The sequence below is a fragment of the Esox lucius genome, chromosome 8 (assembly GCF_011004845.1).
Source record: "Esox lucius isolate fEsoLuc1 chromosome 8, fEsoLuc1.pri, whole genome shotgun sequence".
NCBI lineage: Eukaryota > Metazoa > Chordata > Actinopteri > Esociformes > Esocidae > Esox > Esox lucius.
In genome coordinates, this window is record NC_047576.1 from 28047523 (window position 1) to 28070997 (window position 23475).

The window sequence follows — 23475 nt, forward strand, 5'->3', positions numbered from 1 at the left end:
TACCAAAAGCAGAAAAGCAGGGGAACTTAATTTAAGGGGGCTGCGGTGACAGTGTTTCAGGTTTTAGAGTTGAATTTGAGGGGCAATGGAGACACTGTTTCAGGTTTTGGAGGTGAATTTGAGCAGCCGGTGGAAACAGTGGTTCAGGTTTCAGAGTTGAAGCTCAGTGGTCTGTCATGACAGTGTTTCAGGTTTTAGAGTTGAAGCTCAGCGGTCTGTCATGACAGTGTTTCAGGTTTCAGAGTTGAAGCTCAGCGGTCTTTCATGACAGTGTTTCAGGTTTCAGAGTTGAAGCTCAGCGGTCTGTCATGACAGTGTTTCAGGTTTCAGAGTTGAAGCTCAGCGGTCTGTCATGACAGTGTTTCAGGTTTTAGAGTTGAAGCTCAGCGGTCTGTCATGACAGTGTTTCAGGTTTTAGAGTTGAAGCTCAGCGGTCTGTCATGACAGTGTTTCAGGTTTCAGAGTTGAAGCTCAGTGGTCTGTCATGACAGTGTTTCAGGTTTCAGAGTTGAAGCTCAGCGGTCTGTCATGACAGTGTTTCAGGTTTTAGAGTTGAAGCTCAGCGGTCTGTCATGACAGTGTTTCAGGTTTCAGAGTTGAAGCTCAGCGGTCTTTCATGACAGTGTTTCAGGTTTCTGAGTTGAAGCTCAGCGGTCTGTCATGACAGTGTTTCAGGTTTCAGAGTTGAAGCTCAGCGGTCTGTCATGACAGTGTTTCAGGTTTCAGAGTTGAAGCTCAGCGGTCTTTCATGACAGTGTTTCAGGTTTCAGAGTTGAAGCTCAGCGGTCTGTCATGACAGTGTTTCAGGTTTCAGAGTTGAAGCTCAGCGGTCTGTCATGACAGTGTTTCAGGTTTTAGAGTTGAAGCTCAGCGGTCTGTCATGACAGTGTTTCAGGTTTAAGAGTTGAATTTGAGCGGGAGGTAGTGACAGCGCATCAGGTTTCAAAGATCAGTGTGGGTGATATCACAGTGGCTCCTGTTGGGCTCTATATCTCAACGGCTTTTGCAATCTCCTCAGCAGGAGTTTGTTCCACCTTTCAACCATTTCACTGCCTTAAATGTGTGTGGCTGTAGATTTCATTGCTTGTAGGACACTGACTGGACGGATGGGATGGCTTTGTACGCACCAATCATGCGGGTATACACATAATCTATGGTATTTTTATACACAGCGGGACCTAATACATCTTGATGTGGCCTGGGGTGGTCCAGTGATCTAGCCTTGAGCATCCAGTGTACAGCTTCAGCATGGTTCCCCTGCTCTTCGAGCAAGGAGTCACTCTTCTGTCTGTCACCACTTTCTTGTCCAATAAAGCATTAACAGGCTGGGGTAAAAAAAGTGTTGGTGAAAATGAAGTGAGTCTGGTACTTCTGGTCAGGTGAGCAGTATCTCGCAAGGTTTTGAACCTCGGTACACCAGGAATGGTTAATGAGGATGCATACCCCACTTCTTCAAGTCTTATCAGATGCAGCTGTTTGGTTGTGAGTTTAGATGGAAAAAACATCTGGCGGTCAATGTTTTCGGTCATGTTTTAGTGAGAACAAAGGCACAGAAGTCTTTCACTCCCCTGATTAAAGCCTTGCCTTATGTTCACAAGCCCAGCCATCTGGGTAATATGTTAAGCAGGTCTTTCTCATCACATTGAAACTAATGCTACCTAGCTAACTAACATGAGTCAGCATTAGTTAGTAAGCCACGGCTTGCTGTGGAAAGGAAGGGGCTTTTACCAGTCTGTGATAGCCGGCCAAATCGACCACCATCATAGCAAGTGGAAATGCAAATATTCTCTGATGTTATTGCTGGTGAATCTGATTTCAAAAGATAATCTGTGTATATTTGTACATAGTTTTCAGTAAAATAAAAACTTGACATCTTGTGCAATTTCGGGATATAAACACAATAAAGCGCAAGATTAATTTAAGGCAGAGACGGACAGCAGACAGAGTACCATTAGCCAGCCCTTCGAGGATATGATGCTGAAGATGCATTTTGATGACTGGGGAGGGATTGAAGAAAGTTAGAGGATCAGAGAGAGTGTGAGAGTGCGGGGCATGCTGTCTGTCAGACAAGATCAAATCATTCTTTACCTTGTCTCCTGGTGGGGCCTGACCTGGGGACAGTCCTGGATCACCCTTTGAGCCCTGACAGAGATACAGAAAGGGTCAGGGTTAGACATTATTTATAGCAAGCAGAACCTCCAATATACACTACCGTTCAAAAGTTTGGGGTCACTGAAAAATATTCTTGTTTTCGGAGGAAAAGCAATATTTCCGTCCATTAAAATAACATCAAATGGATCAGAAATACTGTGTAGACACTGTAAATGTTGTAAATGACTATTGTACCTGGAAACGGATGATTTTTTAATGGAATATCTACATAGGTGTACAGAGTATCTACATATGGCACGTTCTGTTTGCTAATCCAAGTTCATAATTTTAAAAGGCTAATTGATTGTTACAAAACCCTTTTGCAATTATGTTAGTACAGCTGAAAACTGTTTTTCTAATTAAAGAAGCAATAAAACTGGCCTGTGGCATCAGCAACTGTGGGTCCAATTACAGACACAAAAAGTTCAGAAACAAAGAACTGAGGCTGAAACTTGTTAGCCTATTCTTGTTCTGAGAGAATTAAGGCAATTCCATGCGAGAAACTGAAGATCTTGTCCAACAATGTATCCTACTCCCTTTACAGAACAGTACAAATGACTCTGACCAGAATGGAAAGAGGAGTGGGAGGCCCCGGTGAACAACTGAGAAAGAGGACAAAAACAAAATAGGTCCTCAATTGGCAGCTTAATTAAATAGTACCCGCAAAACACCAGTCTTAACATCAACAGTGAAGAGGTGACTCCGGGATGCTGGCCAGAGTTGCAATGAAAAAGCCATATTGTGACAACTGCGACCTCTGCTGGTTCACCTCCCCCTGCAGCGGGCGGGCCCCGGCGGTCGACGTCACAGGCTTTCTGACACCACCGTCTCATCATACATTTCACCTGTGTCTCGTTTAGTGCACCTGTTCATCATCATCGCTGTTTCCCCCGGTATATATGTTCCCTCTGCTCCCCCAGTCTTTGTCTGTGATTGTTCTCTACCTCATGTCAGAGCTGTGTGCGCTTTGTAAAACGCTCGTTCTGTTTATTTGTTCGATTTAACTATATAAAAATCTTCATCCGCCACGCCTTCTCCGGTTCCTCCTTTGCTCCCTCAACCAAAGCCGTGACAGAATCACACACCTAAAAGAATACAGCAAGGATATGGAGCCCGAAGGAGCCACAGGCGAGGTCGGTGTTGCGGAGGCGGTCCAGGTGCATTCAACAATGCTGGCCAGCCTAGGCGCCGCGATGGACAACGTTCTAAAAGCGGTGCAGCGCCTAGAGCTGAGTCAGCAGCACCCCGCAACACTGGCCGTCTCTCCGCCTGCCCCAGCCTCACCGCCAGCCATGGGGCCGTTACATCTACCCTTGCCTAGGGATTACAACGGGGCGGCGGACCGCTGCCAGGGATTCCTATTGCAACTGGACATCGCGCTCCAGGCGATGCACCCTGCGCCGACCGAGGCTCAGAAGATCACCTCGCTCGTCTCCTGCCTTTCCGGAAAAGCCCTGGAGTGGGCCACCGCCGTCTGGAACACCGAGCAGCCCACCCAGGGCAGCTACGCCGAGTTCACCCGCCGCTTCCGAGCCGTGTTTGACCACCCGCACGAAGGAAGAGAGGCGGGTGAACGGCTGTTCCACCTTCGGCAGGGGACGAGGTCGGCGCAGGAGTTCGCACTGGAGTTCCGGACCCTGGCAGCGGGATCGGGGTGGAACGAACGGGCTCTGATCGACCACTACCGTTGTAGCCTTCGCGAGGACGTCCGGAGGGAGCTAGCTTGTCGAGACGTGTCCCTCTCCCTCGACCAGCTGGTTGACATGTCCATCCGTCTCGACAACCTGCTGGCTGCCCGAGGACGTCCCGGAAGAGGCCCGTCCGTTCCACCCTACAAACCCTACCAACCCGACACCGCCGTCCCCATGGAATTGGGGGCGGCTGCACTGCCGGGCAGACGTCGGGGAGGACAGGTGCGGAGTGCCTCCAGGGGGCAACGAGGCCGTATTACTGCACCACACCGCACCTCCCTCCCTGAGTCGAGAGGCGACAGGCAGGGCACTTCCGCATCACCCCAGGTAGCACATGCACATTCGCCACTAACCTCTTCCCTCTCTATGTGCACTGTCCCTGTTAGGTTCCCCGGCTTTCCGCTGCTTGCCCGGTGTAAGGCGCTGGTAGACTCAGGCGCAGCCGGGAATTTCATGGATAGGTCTTTTGCCCTGTGGTCGCACATACCCCTCCAGGCCCTCGACACCCCCCTGCCCGTGAGAGCTCTAGACAGCCGGCCACTAGGGTCAGGGCTGGTCACAAGTTGCACTGTTCCCCTCCTCCTGGTTACCGACAACCGACACAGTGAAACCATTTCATTTCACGTGATCGACTCACCCACGTTCCCAGTCGTTTTAGGTTTCCCCTGGTTGTCCCTACATGACCCTGTCATCTCTTGGTCTAGTCGACGTCTGTCGGGGTGGTCGCGGAAGTGCCAGGGTAGGTGTTTGGGTGTTTCCGTTGGCTCGACCTCGGTGGAGAGTCCAGACAGTGCGCCCACCGTGCCCATTCCCCCCGAATACAGGGACTTGGCTACGGTGTTCTCCAAGGCCAAGGCTGCTGTGTTGCCACCACACCGGCTGGGGGATTGTGCGATAGACCTCGTTGACGGAGCCGCACTCCCGAAGGGTCACGTGTATCCACTGTCCCGCACCGAAACGGAGACTATGAACGCCTACGTTACGGAAGCGTTGGAACAGGGCTACATTAGGCCCTCCAAGTCACAGGTCTCCTCGAGTTTCTTTTTTGTGAAAAAGAAGGACGGTGGTTTGCGCCCGTGCATCGATTACCGGGCGCTGAACAAGATCACCATTCCGTTCCGCTACCCTCTCCCTTTGATCTCTGCGGAGGTGGAGAGGATGCACGGGGCCCGCTTTTTCACTAAATTAGACCTCAGGAGTGCCTATAACCTGGTGCGTATCCGGGAAGGAGACGAGTGGAAAACTGCCTTTAGTACCACGTCCGGCCATTACGAGTATTTAGTGATGCCGTACGGGTTGATGAATGCTCCTTCAGTCTTCCAGTCCTTCGTAAACGACGTATTCCGGGACTTGTTGTGCGAAGGAGTGGTAGTGTATATTGATGACATCTTGATATTCACTGCCACCCGCGCCAAACATGTCTCGTTAGTGCGCAGAGTGCTGGCTCGACTGCTGGAGCATGACCTGTACGTGAAAGCCGAGAAGTGTCTGTTTTTCCAGTCGTCTGTGTCCTTCCTGGGATATCGCTTTTCCAGCACAGGTGTGGCTATGGAGGAGCCTCACATTGACGCCGTGCGTAATTGGCCGACCCCAACCACGGTTAAGGACGTGCAACGTTTCTTAGGCTTCTCTAATTACTACAGGAGGTTTATCCGGGGCTTTAGCCAGGTCGCGGCTCCGATCACCTCCCTTCTGAAGGGGGGGGCGACCCGGTTGCGGTGGACCGTGGAGGCGGAGCGGGCGTTTGTGGAACTGAAACATCGTTTCACCACCGCTCCGGTCCTGGCCCATCCCGACCCGTCGCTCCAGTTCATCGTGGAGGTGGACGCGTCCGATTGTGGGCTCGGTGCCATTCTCTCCCAACGGACGGGGTGTCGTAACACGCTCCGTCCCTGTGCCTTCTTCTCCCAGAAGCTCAGTGCGGCGGAGCGGAACTACGACATAGGTGATCGTGAGCTGCTGGCCGTGGTTCGAGCTCTGTCGGCGTGGAGGCACTGGTTAGAGGGGGCTAAACACCCTTTCCTCGTCTGGACTGACCACCGGAACCTGGAGTACATGCGGGCAGCGAGGAGGCTGACCCCTCGCCAGGCAAGGTGGGCTATGTTTTTCACCCGGTTTGTGTTTACTCTTACCTACAGGCCGGGGAGTAAGAACGTCGGGGCCGACGCGCTGTCCCGCCAGCATGACACGGAGGAGAGGCCAGTGGATGATGCTCCCGTGCTCCCGGAGTCATGCATCGTGGCACCGGTGGTATGGGAACTGGACGCGGACATCGCCGGAGCGCAGCGCGACGAGCCCTCTCCGCCCACATGCCCTGAGGGCCGTACGTATGTGCCGGCGTCTGTCCGCGACCGCCTCATCTACTGGGCGCATACATCTCCCTCCTCCGGTCATCCTGGCATCGGGCCAACAGTGCGCGCCCTGGCCGGTAAGTACTGGTGGCCCACTTTAGCCAAGGACGTGAGGGTATACGTCTCTTCCTGCTCGGTGTGCGCCCAGAGTAAGGCACCCGGGCACCTACCTGTGGGCAAGTTGCACCCCTTGCCCATTCCACAACGACCATGGTCCCACATTTCTGTTGATTTTTTGACGGATCTCCCCCTTCCCAGGGCCATACCACCATCCTGGTCGTTGTGGATCGGTTCTCGAAGTCCTGCCGCCTCTTGCCTCTGCCCGGCCTTCCTACTGCCCTACAGACCGCGGAGGCCCTGTTTACACACGTCTTCCGGCACTATGGGGTGCCCGAGGACATCGTGTCTGACCGGGGTCCCCAATTCAAGTCTAGGGTGTGGAAAGCATTTATGCAGCACCTGGGGATCTCGGTCAGCCTGACCTCGGGCTACCATCCCCAATCCAACGGGCAGGTGGAACGGGTAAACCAAGAAGTGGGTAGGTTCCTCCGGTCCTACTGCCAGGACCGGCCGGGGGAGTGGGCAGAGTTTTTGCCGTGGGCAGAATATGCACTGAATTCTCTGCACCACTCCTCCACGGGCGTGACGCCTTTCCAGTGCGTCCTGGGCTACCAGCCGGTCCTGGCGCCCTGGACGCCGAGCCAGACCGGTACCCCTGCGGTGGACGACTGGTTCCGGCGGGCAGCGGGCACATGGGAGGCAGTACAATCCCGCCTCCGGCTCGCTGTCCGCCGTCAAAAGACCTCTGCAGACCGTCACCGCGGGGAGGCCCCGGTGTATCGGCCGGGCGACCGGGTCTGGCTCTCGTCCAGGGACCTGCCCCTCCGCCTGCCCTGCCGGAAGCTGGCCCCGCGGTTTGTGGGGCCCTTTGAAGTCCTGAGGAGAGTCAACGAGGTAACATATCGGTTACGCCTTCCCCCCGACTACCGTATTAACCCCTCGTTCCATGTGTCTCTCCTCAGGCCGGTGGTGGATGGTCCCCTTCAGGGGTGTGAGGTGCGGGAGGTACCCCCTCCCCCTCTGGACATCGAGGGGGCCCCGGCGTACTCTGTCCGCTCCATCATTGACTCGAGGCGCCGGGCGGGGGGCCTCAAGTACCTCGTGGAGTGGGAGGGGTACGGCCCGGAGGAGCGGAGCTGGGTTCCGGTGAAGGACGTCCTGGCTCCCGTCCTTGTCCGCGACTTCCACCAGCGTCGGCCGGATCGCCCTGCTCCGCGCCCCCCGGGTCGGCCCCGAGGCCGGTGTCGTCGCGCGGCTGAGGCCGCGCGTCAGGGGGGGGTACTGTGACAACTGCGACCTCTGCTGGTTCACCTCCCCCTGCAGCGGGCGGGCCCCGGCGGTCGACGTCACCGGCTTTCTGATACCACCGTCTCATCATACATTTCACCTGTGTCTCGTTTAGTGCACCTGTTCATCATCATCGCTGTTTCCCCCGGTATATATGTTCCCTCTGCTCCCCCAGTCTTTGTCTGTGATTGTTCTCTACCTCATGTCAGAGCTGTGTGCGCTTTGTAAAACGCTCGTTCTGTTTATTTGTTCGATTGAACTATATAAAAATCTTCATCCGCCACGCCTTCTCCGGTTCCTCCTTTGCTCCCTCAACCAAAGCCGTGACACATATCTCAGACTGGCCAATACAAAAAGACAAGGATGTGCAAAAGAACACAGACACTTGACAGAGGAATACTGTAAAAAAAATAAAAAAAATAAGTGTTATGGACAGATGAATCTATTTCAAATAAAAATCATTATTTCTATCCTTGTCAATGAATACATTTACTATTCATTTTACTAATTTCTTGTATGTTTTCATGGAAAACAAGGACATTTCTAACTGTCCACAAACTTTTTAATGGTAATGGGTCAAAGCACCACAGAGTTAAGGAGATATGAAAACACACATATAGTAACAATAAGAAATAGATGTGAATGGCTTTCTACTGTAGACATTATTGGCTGTGAATCCTTGGGTTGTGCTCTTCCTCTTCTCTCTGTGGTCATACTTCATGCCATTCATTAAAAGGTACTTTTTAAAGTAACAATGCAGTGGGCTAAACTAATTATTAACTTTGTTGTAGTTTTGAAAATATGAATGGAAGATTTTACATTTCATGTAAGGACATCAGTCAATTTAAAAATGTACTTGGCCAATTCTAATGACTTCACATGACTGGAAATACTGATATGTATTTGTTGGTCTTAAGGAGTATCTTGAAAAAAAGATAGGTGAGGATCAGAAAACTAGTCAATATCTGATGAGGCCCTTTTGACTCAAACATCTCTACACGTGTGCTTAGCATGGAGCTGATCAGGCTGATTGTGGCCTGTGGAATGTAGTCCCACTCCTCTTCAAATGCTGCGTGAGGTTTCTTGGATATTGGCGGGACCTGAGACCCACAGAGACAAGCTCAATCAGTGATCACTGATGTGGTTACATTTGATCTACGATGTGAGGATGGTTGGACGTCCTGCCAAGAACTTCCAATTATCTGTTAACAACTATGTTTGACACTCTGTTTACACTATCCCTAAAAAATTTGACATCAGTGACATTGGGTTGTGTGACAAAGGAAAGGAAGAAATGGTTAGCGGTTTCACAATAAAGCACTGTAAAATTCCTGAAGGCTAGTACTTCCACTTCAAATTGAAATGATCATTAAAACCGTGTTTGATTACCGCTGTTCGAAAAACTAACAATAAATACTGGCCAGCATCAACCAAAGTTAGCAACAGTCGCAGGCGCAGAATGCCACGCGCATTTAGTCTTGTTTGAAAACATGGTGGAAGGAAGTGACAGCACTCAGGAGATTTTTCTGCCTTCTAAGAGGAACAAAAATGAAGTGAGGTCGTATTTTAGGTTTTACAAGAGTGCTGAGGGAAACTTAATCGAAAATGGTCACCCTGTCTGCAGAACATGAAAAAACAATCATTTAAAAAAACACTTACCATCTCTTGAGTCATAGCGAACACAAGGTAAGTTAAACCAGAAAAAGTAAATATGCTGACATTTTTACATTTTCATCTAAAGTGAACAAAGATGCGTGTATACAGGGTGTTTGGCCAGACGCACCGTATTTCTTTATGAAGGAGAGAACGGACGTCCCATCAGTGCTATTCATTTGATTTGTTTACATAATTTGTGTAATTTTAATGTCAACAACTGCACATTGGATTTGTTGTATTGTTCTTTCATGTGCATTGCTTTACTTACGTTGCATATATATGCACATTTGATTTGCTTACTTAAGGTTGTGTTAATTAAAACCTGCATTAGGGAAACCACATGGTGCCATCTTTAATGTTAATCATTTTAATATTTATGCACACAGAAAGTGCATAGTGCTGCTAATTTAATTGCTAATAATTTTTTGTTGGTTGGTTTTCAAACTTGGCAAAATTATTTCAGTGTGTTTATCTGTACTGTTTATTCATACCGTTACCTCTACTCTAGAGGGGCCTTTTATTGTCCTTAGCACGAGGGGCACCTGTGTAATGATTATGCTGTTTCATCAGCTTTTTCTGTATGTATTATACCTGTCAGGTTTGTAACATTCTTGGCAACAAGTTGTCATTAACAGAGATGTGCATAATATCTGATCACATTTGATTCTGCTTTCAGACAACAGTCAAATAAAGGTTTTCAGCTCCGCCACATCAACCTGAGACCTTTTGCATTTTGCCTTCAACTTTTCAACACAATTTACTATGGGATTTACCGGAACAAAGAGTTTCTCTCTCTCTCCACGCCCCCATCTCCAGTGAGGGTTAATAGTATGAATCACCCATGAGTCACTGCAGTGTTGGTGTGTGTGTGTCAGTGGTGTTAGCTACAGTTATTTAGGAGGAACATATTTAGAAATAAAACTGCTGGGAAGCTTCACTGGTTAGCTTCACTGGAAGTTCATCACTGGCCTCCAACAGTGTCCACAACAGGGTCAAAGGTCACACCAAAACAAATGGTTCTGGTAAATCAGAGTTTAAACATGACATGGTCTTGCTGTCTCCACACAACTATGGACGCACAACAACTGAAATCTAAACGTATTCACTTAAAGACAGATTTCTCACATCAGAAATACAGTAAACGTCCCTTGAGGCAGCATAAGGAAATGGTATAAGGACTACGTTGTACAGAAACCCATACTGACAACAGTCTTTTCAACGACTGTAGGGGCCACTTGTCACCACAGAAAATCTAGGTTAAGGACCTGACAAAAGCCCCCCTGCATTACAGTCACCTGCAAGGCTCACAGCCCACATCTAACGTCCCTATCAGAGAGCCTTAGAGGGAAATCCACCATAGCAGGGCTCTCTATCTGTCTGAGGACTATACTGACACCTGCATTATGAGTGAGCAACTCCATGAGAACCCAGGTTGATGTTGTGTGGATTTCATCTAGTCAGGTCTTGGTCCTAGATCGTACATTCAGGGAGGGGAGGGGTGACACAGTTTAGTTTGAGACATCCAAATTAGCTCCAAACCCTGGTTTTTCACCTGGTACCTGGGTGTATACTCCTCCAGGATCAGAGAATAAATCAAAGACACCAGCATGAGGCGGCCCTCTCTGGAGGAGAATTCACTTCCCCTCGTATGGCAACCACCATGTGGGTGTCACACTGACCTTCAGAGCCTTTAATCACGTAATGTTTTATTTAAAAAACACACAGCACACAGCACAATTGCACTGACCTATCTGAACATGTACATTTTCCATACGTGAACTTGCTTACTATCTTTTCATGGCATAGAACCAAGAAGAGCATAGTAAATAGACTTCAGAAAGACGCCTGGGTAAACAGACTATGATAAACAGACTACAGGGGGAAAAACAACCAGGGTAAACAGACTGTGGATATGAAAAAGTGATTAAACATCAGGAGGATGCTGTTCATTTCATGGAAGGGAAAGCCTAGCACAACACCATCAGAGACCAGTCAGGGTGGAAAACGACAACTAGGTCAAGGTTTAAGGGGACCCAGTTCATTTAATGAACAGATCAAATGGCACAATACCATCAGATCCCAGCCAAGGGCATTAGGGCAATACACAGCTCCAGGGGACAAGCTCAAGTGGATGTATTTCACGCACAGCTCTAACACTATAAAAGCCTAACACTATAAACTCAAATGTCTTAGTAGAGCAACGTATTGGAAGGTTGTTCTTATTTTACTCTGGGAGATAGCTGCCTTGAAAAACATACTGTGTTTACAGGACATACAAGATTAGAGTATCTGGGCCAAAGATGAGTAGCTGTTGCTTTTGGCTATCAGGGATCCTAATAAAAACCATCAAATTCATCACAATGTTATTATGTGTTTGCTACTAGCCGCTGATATTATGTATCAATGCGGAGCATGAGGCAGCTTTACTACCCTGGCAGTGAGACATTAGGACACCTGGAGAACAGATTCTGACATACAGATGCACACAGGGCAGGACGGACCAGGAGAGAACATTAAACATAACAGAGACAGGAATTATGAACCTGAACAGGGCTTCAGGACTCTGGGGAAGAATGAGCAGACGCACAGGCGCTAAAAGGGCTGTATGCTACACACTATCAAATAGACTAGACCGACACAAAGCTCAGCCAGGCACAGACAGAGGAGGGTTCATGCTAAGTTCAGAGTGCCCTAACCACCCGGGAGAGGAGTGTAGTGAGGATCAACACCAGGGGGCAGCAGGTAGCCTGGGTCAGTGACCGAAAGGTTGCTGGGTCAATTCCCTGAGACACCAAGTTGATATGTGAATGTGTTCTTCAGCGAGGCACTAAACTACTTGAGAAACACTCTCTCCCTGTTTGCACATTCTTTCTACTTACTGCATCATCACACTTAGAATTGTGGGGAAATTGTTTCACCAGTCATCGTAGCTTTACCATAACACTCCATGCAAGGTATTGTGGGAGTTTAATCTTGTAACCCCTCATGTTTCCACTTCCAACTCCTACAAGAGCCCCTCCCTCGAAAACATGTTCTAATGAATGCTAATTACTTGAACTTCAAACGCAGTCCTTACAAATCGCTATTTATTGTCTGTGCTTGAACTAACACGTTGTAATGTTCCACCTTTTTGTTGGATCACCATTACATTAACAGCTAAGTGTTTCCATTGCTAAACCAGTTGTCTGATGTCACTGGAAAGCTGATAGCAATCACTGCACATACGTGAACAGGAAGCAGATGAGCGACACACGACAGTCTGGTTGAAGGGGAGTTCTAAAACAAAACATTGTGATTAGTTGAGATGGGACATGCAACCAGTCTTGGGTGCTGCCTCAACGTCTGAGGGCAGAGCCCCATCATTATCCCCACTTCTTGCAGCGCTTCAAAGCAGTTTTTCCAGACTGAAGTCAATGGCTTCAGGACGGGTGTTAGCCAGAATAGGAACCTATAGCACTAGTACAACAAATATTTCTGGCACACCCTAGAACCTAGGGCTAGGGCACTGCCGAAAGATTTCCCATTGCGTTTGGTTTGTTAAAACAGAGCCTCAGGTGTTTTTACATGCACCGATGTAACCACCTTCCATTCTCTTCAATACCTTCTCAAATGACAGATATAGGCATTTTCCTCTCATCACTCAGAGTATAACAGCCAATCAAAGGTGTCCGTCAAACCCAGGGGGCACTTTCCAACCAATAAAAAAAATTCTGCTGCTGTTCATCACCGTGACAATGGCTTGGAAAAAGCCTACTGAGCATCTTATCTCACAGCCTAACTACCACCCACTCTGTGGCAGAATAACACTTCACTATTAATTCAAAATAGTGAATAACAAATTAACTAATATTTCTTACTATGAAGTTATAAACAAAAGGCATAACTGTGACCCCTAGATTAGACTTTATTTTAAACCTCTGCAAATAAACAGCCAGGATCATATCTAAAAAACACATCCTGGCTGAACCCTGAGGGCCTCATTAGGGCCTCTACATTCCACAACATCAACATGGGCTTTCCTAGGAGCCACGGGGGGGGACGTCTGTGCCCCCCAGCCCAGCATTAGGTAACTTACCTTGGGACCAGGAGGACCAGGTAGGCCGGGGTTTCCATGTGGACCGGTAGGACCCTAGAAATGGACATCAAAAGAGAGATTAACTAGCAGAAGATCGATAAAAACATCATAACAGCCTGTAGAGAAAGTCTAGCGTTATCCAGTGGACTGTTTCACTGTGGTCTACAGTAGTCCAGTGGTCTGTGTCAATGTGGTCTAAATGTGGTCCAGTGGTCTGTAACACTGTGGTCTATAGTGGTCCAGAAGACTGTTTCACTGTAGTCTACAGTGGTCCAGAAGACTGTTTCACTGTGGTTTACAGTGGTGCAGAAGACTGTTTCACTGTGGTCTATAGTGGTCCAGTGCTCTGTTTCACTGTGGTCTGCTGTGGTCCAGTGGTCTGTTACACTGTGGTCTACAGTGGTCCAGTGGTCTGTTACACTGTGGTCTGAAGTGGTCTAGTGGTCTGTTACACTGTGGTCTAGAGTGATCTAGTGGTCTGTTACGCTGTGGTCTACAGTGGTCCAGTGGTCTGTTACACTGTGGTCTGAAGTGGTCTAGTGGTCTGTTACACTGTGGTCTACAGTGATCTAGTGGTCTGTTACGCTGTGGTCTTCAGTGTTCCAGTGGTCTGTTACACTGTGGTCTACAGTGGTCTAGTGGTCTGTTACGCTGTGGTCTACAGTGGTCCAGTGGTCTGTTACGCCGTAGTCTACAGTGGTCTAGTGGTCTTTAACGTTGTGGTCTACAGTGGTCTAGTGATCTGTTATGCTGTGGTCTACAGTGGCTCAGTGGACTGTCTCCAGGGCACATGCTTTGCTGCAGAATGGGCAAGAATCCAGGATACTGTTATTTTAGCATACTCTTCTGTGAATCTTTCATTCTTTCTCTCCGTCAATAAAAACATACAGTTACAAAGATTAAAGGCATGGTGGGCGGCAATGAGATGGGTGTGTGCGTGAGGGGGGGTAGGTGCAGAAATGGATTGTTCAAGGAACAGGGAGGGTTAAGAAGGGATGTGAGGGTCCTGCCTGCCGGGTTGGTCCCGTTTCTTTATGTTCCATTTATGTTTTGTCTGTTACCTTTCGTTTTTTTGTTACTTTAAGATGTCTGTTCATAGGTAGGCGTGCTAAATAAGAACTGGAAACAGTGTAATACTTGAGAAATGAGCGGCTGAGAGGAGACAAAGTGAGATGTTTTCTGAGATGTCTTCCTGTGCCAAACCACGCCCTACCTTTAAACCGTAAATGAATGCTATTTAAAAGGAATAATTTATGACATACACAATTGCACACACTTTGTGTATAACTAGCACATGTGGGAAGAACCACACAAGCACAAACACAAACACACAAACACATAAGCCACTCACACATCTGCACCCCTGCTGTTGCCAGGCTTTTCCTACAACACCCACTGCACACTAAAGCCATGAGGTAAGACCTTTCTTTAAAACCCCCACTGCACACTAAAGCCATGAGGTAAGACCTTTTTGTCTATTGTTCAACGGTAATCAGTTACCAGAACTAGCGGTGATTACTAGATGACAGAGATATCATTCTGAGGTAATTATTACCCACTGCCAATTACACTGGTGTCTGTATGTTCTGACTCTGGGTTCTGCTGCAGGGCCCCGGTCTCCTGCTATCACTCCGCTCTCCAATCTCTCCCAGGCGCTCCACTTTCAAGTATGTCTACTGCCGGCTGTGGCCATGTGCTTTTTTATTTCTAACCCACCCTATAACCTACAGCGCTACGGAGGAGATACACTGGAATCTTGAGCGCCAGGTCAGAAGTATTTCTGTCAGCCTGCTCCTCTTCCTCCACCATGAGGAAAACCCCAATAAAAGGACCTCTCTCCCCCTCCACCACCCTCCCTCCCTTCTCGCCTAATCTAGCTACACACCGCTCTCTCCCAATCTATTTCTGGACCTTCTCTCGTCCTCCACATCCCCTGTGAAATTTCTTTCCTTCCCTACACGTCTCTGTTCAGAGCAAACGGTTTGAAGCGCCGGTCTGTTCTGTGTGTATAAAGTGCTGCCACCTGTGGGGTGTGGGACTACGCTACAGTACAGTATAGTACAGTGTAGGACAGTATAGTACAGTGTAGGACAGTATAGTACAGTGTAGGACAGTATAGGACAGTGTAGGACAGTATAGGACAGGGCAGGACTGTGAGGTACTAAGGTGTGTATCTTTTTGAGGCAGCAGCCCAGACAAAAACAGCCCCTCATTACAGTAATTTCCCCCCATAATGAAGCCTCCTGACTGACTACAGTATGTGTCTATGGGCACAAAGCATTTAAAGACTGTTTAAAGACCACGCTACAAAGACAAAATCAGAAAACACTGCCTCTGTGATATGGCTGTGTATTGTGACATGCATACACACTCACTTGTGAACAAACACACACATACACACACACACACACACACACACACACACACACTGACTCTCTAAATGCAAAACTGTATACTATTCCTTCTAACAGAAAGCAGATGACTAATCAAATGCATGGGCATTGAGGGTAAAACAGGTCCAGTGCTGTTTTATGATCTCCTCAGTGTGGCCAGTGATCAGAACGTGTTTTCACACATCTGACTCTTCCAGTCTGGTTAGAACAGCAGAGCAAAGACAGATACTCAACAGCAACACGCTGCTGTGGGATGTTCCTCCATTTAGTATTGCATGAAGCACAACTCCTCTGGCATCAAACGACAGATCTGCACAACGCTTCACAATTTAGGGTTAAAGGTCGCTCAACGATTCTGAAGCCGATGAGTTATGCGTCTTGTTCGAGATCCGGCATGTAAATCACACTGATTGGCCTGGGGGGGTGGGCATCATTTGTTGGGATGACAGGTTTACTTCAGCCTTGTTCTCGTCAGTATAACAAACTCTAGCATGTCTGTCAGCAGTTCTGTCATGGGTCTGGATCATTGGAAGGAACACATCCAAAGAATTGACGCAAATTTAGGCTCTTCTTTTCCCCTTTTTAGGGATTTCATCCCATCCCATTGTAACTACCAATGGATTGTAGAGAGTTGACGATTGCAGGAAGTCTTCCTCCTTGTCCATATCAGATTTTTATTTTTGTGTTAGTTAGCTGTGTCCCAGCACTAAAACAATACTCCTACTCATTACTCATTAGGTGGTTCTCCATACTCCTTTTAAATATTGTTTATTTCCATTACTGAACCAATCTAGTTTTCCAATTTCTCTCTCATGGCACTCAGCAGAAGACATGAGAAATGGTATTCAGTATGTTGGGAACATCAAATTACAATAAATGTCCAGTACTGAACTGCAAAACATATAGAATGTTGACAATTGCAAACATATCATGTTAGCGCATAATTATTGTGTTAATATTGTATCATGAGGTCCCAAGTGTTTTCCAACCCTCATATCCAGGTTGTTTTTAAAGTGTGTGTAGTGTTGATAACGTATGAGTCGCGTGTCAGCTCTTAGGTTTGAACATTTCTCGCCCCCTCAGGACAATTAGTCAATTAGATGAGGTCCACAACTAGCTAATTCCTGCCTCCCTCTAAAATAATCTACGACGAATACCATTGGCAGAGGGTGGCACAACCTAATGAGGTCCGATGAAAACCTTTTCATAACATCATATTGCACTGCACTGTACTGGACTGCTAGGGTTACAAACCAGGAGAAAGGGACCTTTACTGTACTGGACTGCTAGGGTTACACACCAGGAGAAAGGGACCTTTACTGTACTGGACTGCTAGGGTAACACACCAGGAGAAAGGGACCTTTACTGTACTGGACTGCTAGGGTTACACACCAGGAGAAAGGGACCTTTACTGTACTGGACTGCTAGGGTTACACACCAGGAGAAAGGGACCTTTACTGTACTGGACTGCTAGGGTTACACACCAGGAGAAAGGGACCTTTACTGTACTGGACTGCTAGGGTTACACACCAGGAGAAAGGGACCTTTACTGTACTGGACTGCTAAGATTAACACACCAGGAGAAAGGGAACTTTACTGTACTGGACTGCTAGGGTTACACACCAGGAGAAAGGGACCTTTACTGTACTGGACTGCTAAGGTTACACACCAGGAGAAAGGGACCTTTACTGTACTGGACTGCTAGGGTTACACACCAGGAGAAAGGGACCATTACTGTACTGGACTGCTAGGGTTACACACCAGGAGAAAGGGACCTTTACTGTACTGGACTACTAGGGTTACACACCAGGAGAAAGGGACCATTACTGTACTGGACTACTAGGGTTACACACCAGGAGAAAGGGACCATTACTGTACTGGACTGCTAGGGTTACACACCAGGAGAAAGGGACCATTACTGTACTGGACTGCTAGGGTTACACACCAGGAGAAAGGGACCATTACTGTACTGGACTGCTAGGGTTACACACCAGGAGAAAGGGACCTTTACTGTACTGGACTGCTAGGGTTAACACACCAGGAGAAAGGGACCTTTACTGTACTGGACTGCTAGGGTTACACACCAGGAGAAAGGGACCTTTACTGTACTGGACTGCTAGGGTTAACACACCAGGAGAAAGGGACCTTTACTGTACTGGACTGCTAGGGTTACACACCAGGAGAAAGGGACCTTTACTGTACTGGACTGCTAGGGTTACACACCAGGAGAAAGGGACCTTTACTGTACTGGACTGCTAGGGTTACACACCAGGAGAAAGGGACCTTTAAATCTGTCACATGAAGACTGGGCATCTCCCAAGGCAAATCGGCATCCCACGTATGACAGGTGACATATGGTTTAGAGTACTTACCCGGGCTCCTCTCTTTCCAGCCGGACCAGGTAGACCCGGCGGACCAGCAGGACCCTGTTGCAGAGCGAGAAAGAGAGCAAGAGAGAGAGAATAAGAGGGAGAAAGAGAGAGAAAGCAAAAGAGTTAAGACAGATTTTACAGACATAATAATAACTTGTTAGTTAAGAAGTCATAGCATGTGTACAATGTATAGACAGATGTGGGGAGATGGACACTGTATTTATTAGAGACCCGGGCGAGTTCAAAGCAAAGGAGGCAAATGTTTTTTTCCAAACCTGAAAGCACTAGTATGGAAGCTCTAAGAGGAGGGTGTCATGTTGCATTGTCTGCCTGATGTACAGCGCAACAAGCTGTGGATCAGTTCCAGGATTAGCATAAACAACGCAGGAAGAAACACATGGTATGATTCTACTGTATGTTCTTTTCCAGGCAAGATGTACAGGAAGAGAGAAAACCCTCAACACACACAGTATGTGCTGAACACCCATGCATTCCAGAGTTGGAACCGAAGACTCTAGTGGAATACTGGTAAAACTTAACGTGTATTACATTAAACCCGGTATATTATGTGGTCATTCGTTATTCTATCTTGGGAATTCAATGAACTCACAAAGGGCACATATCCACACAGATGTGGTGGAAAGAGCTAGCTAGAAACAAGTCAGACTTAAGCTTGACTTCAAACGGGATACTGGAAGTGACTTGTTTCAAGTGAGGTGTCATTAATATACAGAAATCTCCTACCATTTCTACAACTCTCGAGGATGGAATTGAGACATGAGAATCCAGTCCTTCGCCCTAGTCTGTTCTGTATAATTCGTACATAACAGGTATGAAAATAGTTCCCCTAGCAGACAAAAAAACAGCCACACCGTCCCTTGTCTGTAAAGGTGATAAATGGATAACGTGATGCTAATGCATTACTGTGATGATTTTGATGCTGAAGATAAGAAGACGATCAGTTGGATATACAGAGACTCACAGTCAGACAGCTCGGACATGTCTGTACTTATCACCAGTGTTGCAGAAAACCTTTGCTTGCACTATGGCCAGTTCTACTGTTCTAAAGTATGATTGTTAACTGGCAGGGTGTCAAAGTAATCATCGGTTATTATGTATCCAATATGGTCTGCTGATCCAACCCAAACAATCAGCGAAGGAGAGAGAGAGAGAGACAGACAGAGAGAAAGAGAGAGAGAGAGAAAAGAGTGAGGATTACTGGAGCAGAGTGTCTTGGCTCATTGGATGTCAGTTGTAAAAGTAAAACTGCTATGACACTGTTTACATTGGAGTACAGGCGAGTCCCTAAACAGCAGTAAACTGCTTTCTAGAGCCAAGTGATTTGATTTTTAAATGCATTGGTATCCTTGACACAGGTGTTATGCAAGAGCAGGACAGTTCACATGCAGTCTAGACAGTGCAGGAGAGCACTGGTAGGTCACGACAGTGCAGCTTTTCAATGGAATATGCCAACGATGTAGATGCAAATGAGGCACATGCGTTTTAAGTTTACGACAAAGAGAAATAAACTGTACATTTTAGTTCATAATGAGAATAAAATGTTAATTGTAAGGATAATGTAGTACCCTGAGTATGCGTGCTGCATGCATTCATGTTCGTCTGTGTGTTTGTGTGCATGTGTGTTTGCATTTATAAGGGAGTCAAGCACATTCTCTTCCTCTTTAAAAGTATCAGATAGACAAAGGAAGAATGTTTCAGAGATAGAAGCAGCTGCTTGATTATGAAACCACACTCCCACACAGTGATGGAAACAGGGAGTTTCAACAGCATTACAACAGACCCAATGGAGATCATCATGACACTTCCAAACAAATGAAGACTATTCTACAATGGTGACTAGATTCGAGTTATAACACCACTGCTTGTTTTTTCCTCAACTGTATGTTGATGATTACAGTTAGCTGTGTACTGTAGGTAATATCAGACAGAATGCTAAAATCCCCACGGTTTAACGAGTCCGGCTGAACAAAGCTGGTTTGCATTAATTGTACCATCAGTGCAAGGCATTTGAAAGGCAGGAAGTGGATGATGAAGGTGATGACTGAGAAGTCTGTACTTCCCCCCAGTTTTAAAAGTGTCTGTGCAGCTGGGAAGAACATCCTTTTAACATCCCAGCGTTGAGTCAAACTGCATCTCAGTGGTGCTCGAACCAAAAATTTGTAATGTTCAGTACTTATCCTATGTCAGTAGCTCAAACAGATAAAAACATTGTATCTTGTTTGTGACATATAAAACATGATACATTTCAAAAGTGAAATTACAAATATTTAGGTTATATTAGAGCTTTCCAAGATGAGAAGTAAACGCTCCTGAAGAAGCTTTCCTCGATAACTGGGCCTGCCGTGAACATAGGAATTTTCTTTCATGAATTTGAAAACCACACACTATGTAGCCCTACATTTGAGAAAATGACACAAATGATTAGTAGAACAAGTAAAAATACATTATCCTACTTGACTTGGGTAGACATACAGTGGGGAGAACAAGTATTTGATACACTGCTGATTTTGCAGGTTTTCCCACTTACAAAGCATATAGAAGTCTGTAATTTTTATCATAGGTACTCTTCAACTGTGAGTGATGGAATATAAAACAAAAATCCAGAAAATCACATTGTATGACTTTTAAGTAATTAATTTGCATTTTATTGCATGAGTATTGCATAAGTATTTAATAAGTACTTAATATTTGGTACAGAAACCTTTGTTTGAAATTACAGAGATCATACGTTTCCTGTAGTCCTTGACCAGGTTTGCACACACTGCAGCAGGGATTTTGGCCCACTCCTCCATACAGACCTTCTCCAGATCCTTCAGTTTTTGGGGCTGTCGCTGGGCAATATGGACTTTCAGCTCCCTCCAAAGATTTTCTATTGGGTTCAGGTCTGGAGACTGGCTAGGCCACTCCAGGACCTTGAGATGCTTCTTACGGAGCCACTAACTAGTTGCCCTGGCTGTGTGTTTCTGGTCGTTGTCATGCTGGAAGATCCAGCCACGACCCATCTTCAATGCTCTTACTGAGGGAAGGAGGTTGTTGGCCAAGATCTTGCGATACATGGCCCCATCCATCCTCCCCTCAATACGATGCAGTAGTCCTGTCCCCTTTGCAGAAAAGCATCCCCAAAGAATGATGTTTCCACCTCCATGATTCAAGGTTGAGATGGTGTTCTTGGGGTTGTACTCATCCTTCTTCATCCTCCAAACATGGCGAGTGGAGTTTAGACCAAAAAGCTCTATTTTTGTCTCATCAGACCACATGACCTTCTCCCATTCCTCCTCCGGATCATCCAGATGGTCATTGGAAAACTTCAGACGGGCCTGGACATGCGATTTTAATCCATGACAGCGTAGTGTGTTACTAATGGTTTTCTTTGAGACTGTGGTCCCAGCTCTCTTAAGGTCATTCACCAGGTCCTGCCTTGTAGTTCTGGGCTGATCCCTCACCTTCCTCATGATCATTGATGCCCCACGAGGTGAGATCTTGCATGGAGTCCCAGACTGAGGGAGATTGACTGTCATCTTGAACTTCTATCATTTTCTAATAACTGCGCCAACAGCCTTCTCACCAAGCTGCTTGCCTATTGTCCTGTAGCCCATCCCAGACTTGTGCAGGTCTACAATTTTATCCCTGATGTCCTTACACAAGTCTCTGGTCTTGGTCACTGTGGAGAGGTTGGAGTCTGTTTGATTGAGTGTGTGGACAGGTGAGATCTTGCATGGAGACAAGTCTGTGAGAGCCGGAATTCTTACTGGTTGGTAGGTGATCAAATACTTATGTCATGCAATAAAATTCTAATATTTAATTTAAAAATCATACAATGAGATTTTCTGGATTTTTTTAGATTCCATCTCTCACAGTTGAAGAGTACCTATGATAAAAATTACAGACCTCTACATGCTTTGTAAGTAGGAAAACCTGCAAAATCGGCAGTGTATCAAATACTTGTTCTCCCCACTGTAATAATCTGTCAATATTAGACTCACCACTTTTTCAATGAAATGAAACATTAAAACAAAGAGGCTTACTGTGCCTTTGTTAAAATCAAATTGAATGTCATTCACCCTTTCAGATTTATACTCAATATTATTATTGCTTTAAAACAATATTACATCATTACACTGAGGTGTGGCAGGCTAGTAAAGGATCATTTAAGTGTCCCTAAACTAGATAACTAGATAACTTTTTGATCTGCATGACCCTTTTTAAAGTTTTGTGCACAATGATGTACCTAGCCTTTCCACTGTCTAACACTGTGGTGGCCTACAAAGCCAGGGAGGATTGTATTAGAGCTTTGTTGACAGCATACGGACAGTAAATTTGTGTCAGTTCTCGTCCTATGTTCTCTATTTTGGCTTACAGACTCTTCTTTTAGCAGTGTTCTCTGATGGTGAAGCATCGTCAATCTCCATGGCAGAAGTCACTGAGGTAGTCAAACAACTCCACAGTGGCAAAGCTCCAGGGATTGACGAGATCCGTCCAGAAATGTTGAAAGCTTTGGGTGTGGATGTCTTGGATGTCTTGGATGTCACGCCTCTTCAACATTGCATGGGAGTCGGGGAAAGTGCCTAAGGAGTGGCGGACCGGGGTGGTGGTTCCCCTGTTCAAAAAGGGGGACCAGAGGGTGTGTGCCAATTACAGGGGTATCACACATCTTAGCCTCCCTGGGAAAGTCTACTCAAAGGTACTGGAAAGGAGGGTTCGGCAGATAGTCGAACCTCAGATTGAAGAGGAACAATGCGGATTCCGTCTTGGAAGAGCTGGTCAGAACAACCGACCAGCTCTTTACTCTTGCAAGGATCCTGGAGGGGGCCTGGGAATATGCCCATCCAGTCTACATGTGTTTTGTGGATCTGGAGAAGGTGTATGACCGGGTCCCCCGGGAGATACTGTGGGAGGTGCTGTGGGAGTATGGGGTGAGGAGGTCCCTATCCAATCCCTGTACGTCCCTGTAAAGTTGGATTAGCCCATCTCAGTAAATGTTGACCTGCACCAGGTGGGTCATTTATATGTTTGTCATTGTAGAGTATAGTGTTGCAGGAAATGGGTGTATTCTTAGTTGTTACACAGGGGGACGAGGAATGATCTAACAGTATAAATGTTTGGGTATTGCATAGTATAGACACAAAATCTGTCAGCATCAAGAAATAAACAATGATTATTAGTGGTACATTGACAAAACATTTACACATCATTAAAAATAATTCTTAAAATACTTGATACTTTAGCGAAATGAAACTTAAAAACTGTTGTTTAAAACGAGTGAACAGGGAACAGCAATTTATTTGTCTTTTGAAGGGATGCATGATCAATTGCATTGGTCTATTACAAAAGGTCCTGCAGAGGGAGAATGCAACATTACAATTTTTACTTGAAAAGGCAGCTCTATGTCCTGATCAATTATGTACAACTATGTACAAT

At 46.6% G+C, this 23475-nt stretch overlaps 1 protein-coding gene across 1 annotated transcript in view; it reads right to left on the reverse strand.

Annotated features, from left to right (window-relative positions):
- Positions 1-23475, reverse strand: part of LOC105008070 (collagen alpha-1(XXIV) chain) — a 148795-nt gene that overhangs the window by 104088 nt on the left and 21232 nt on the right. Inside the window, exons 4-6 of the mRNA XM_034293897.1 lie at positions 18037-18090; positions 13272-13325; positions 2089-2142 (exon numbers count right to left, since the gene is read on the reverse strand). Coding sequence (XP_034149788.1) covers positions 2089-2142; positions 13272-13325; positions 18037-18090 — 162 coding nt within the window. The remainder of the gene's footprint in view (positions 1-2088; positions 2143-13271; positions 13326-18036; positions 18091-23475) is intronic.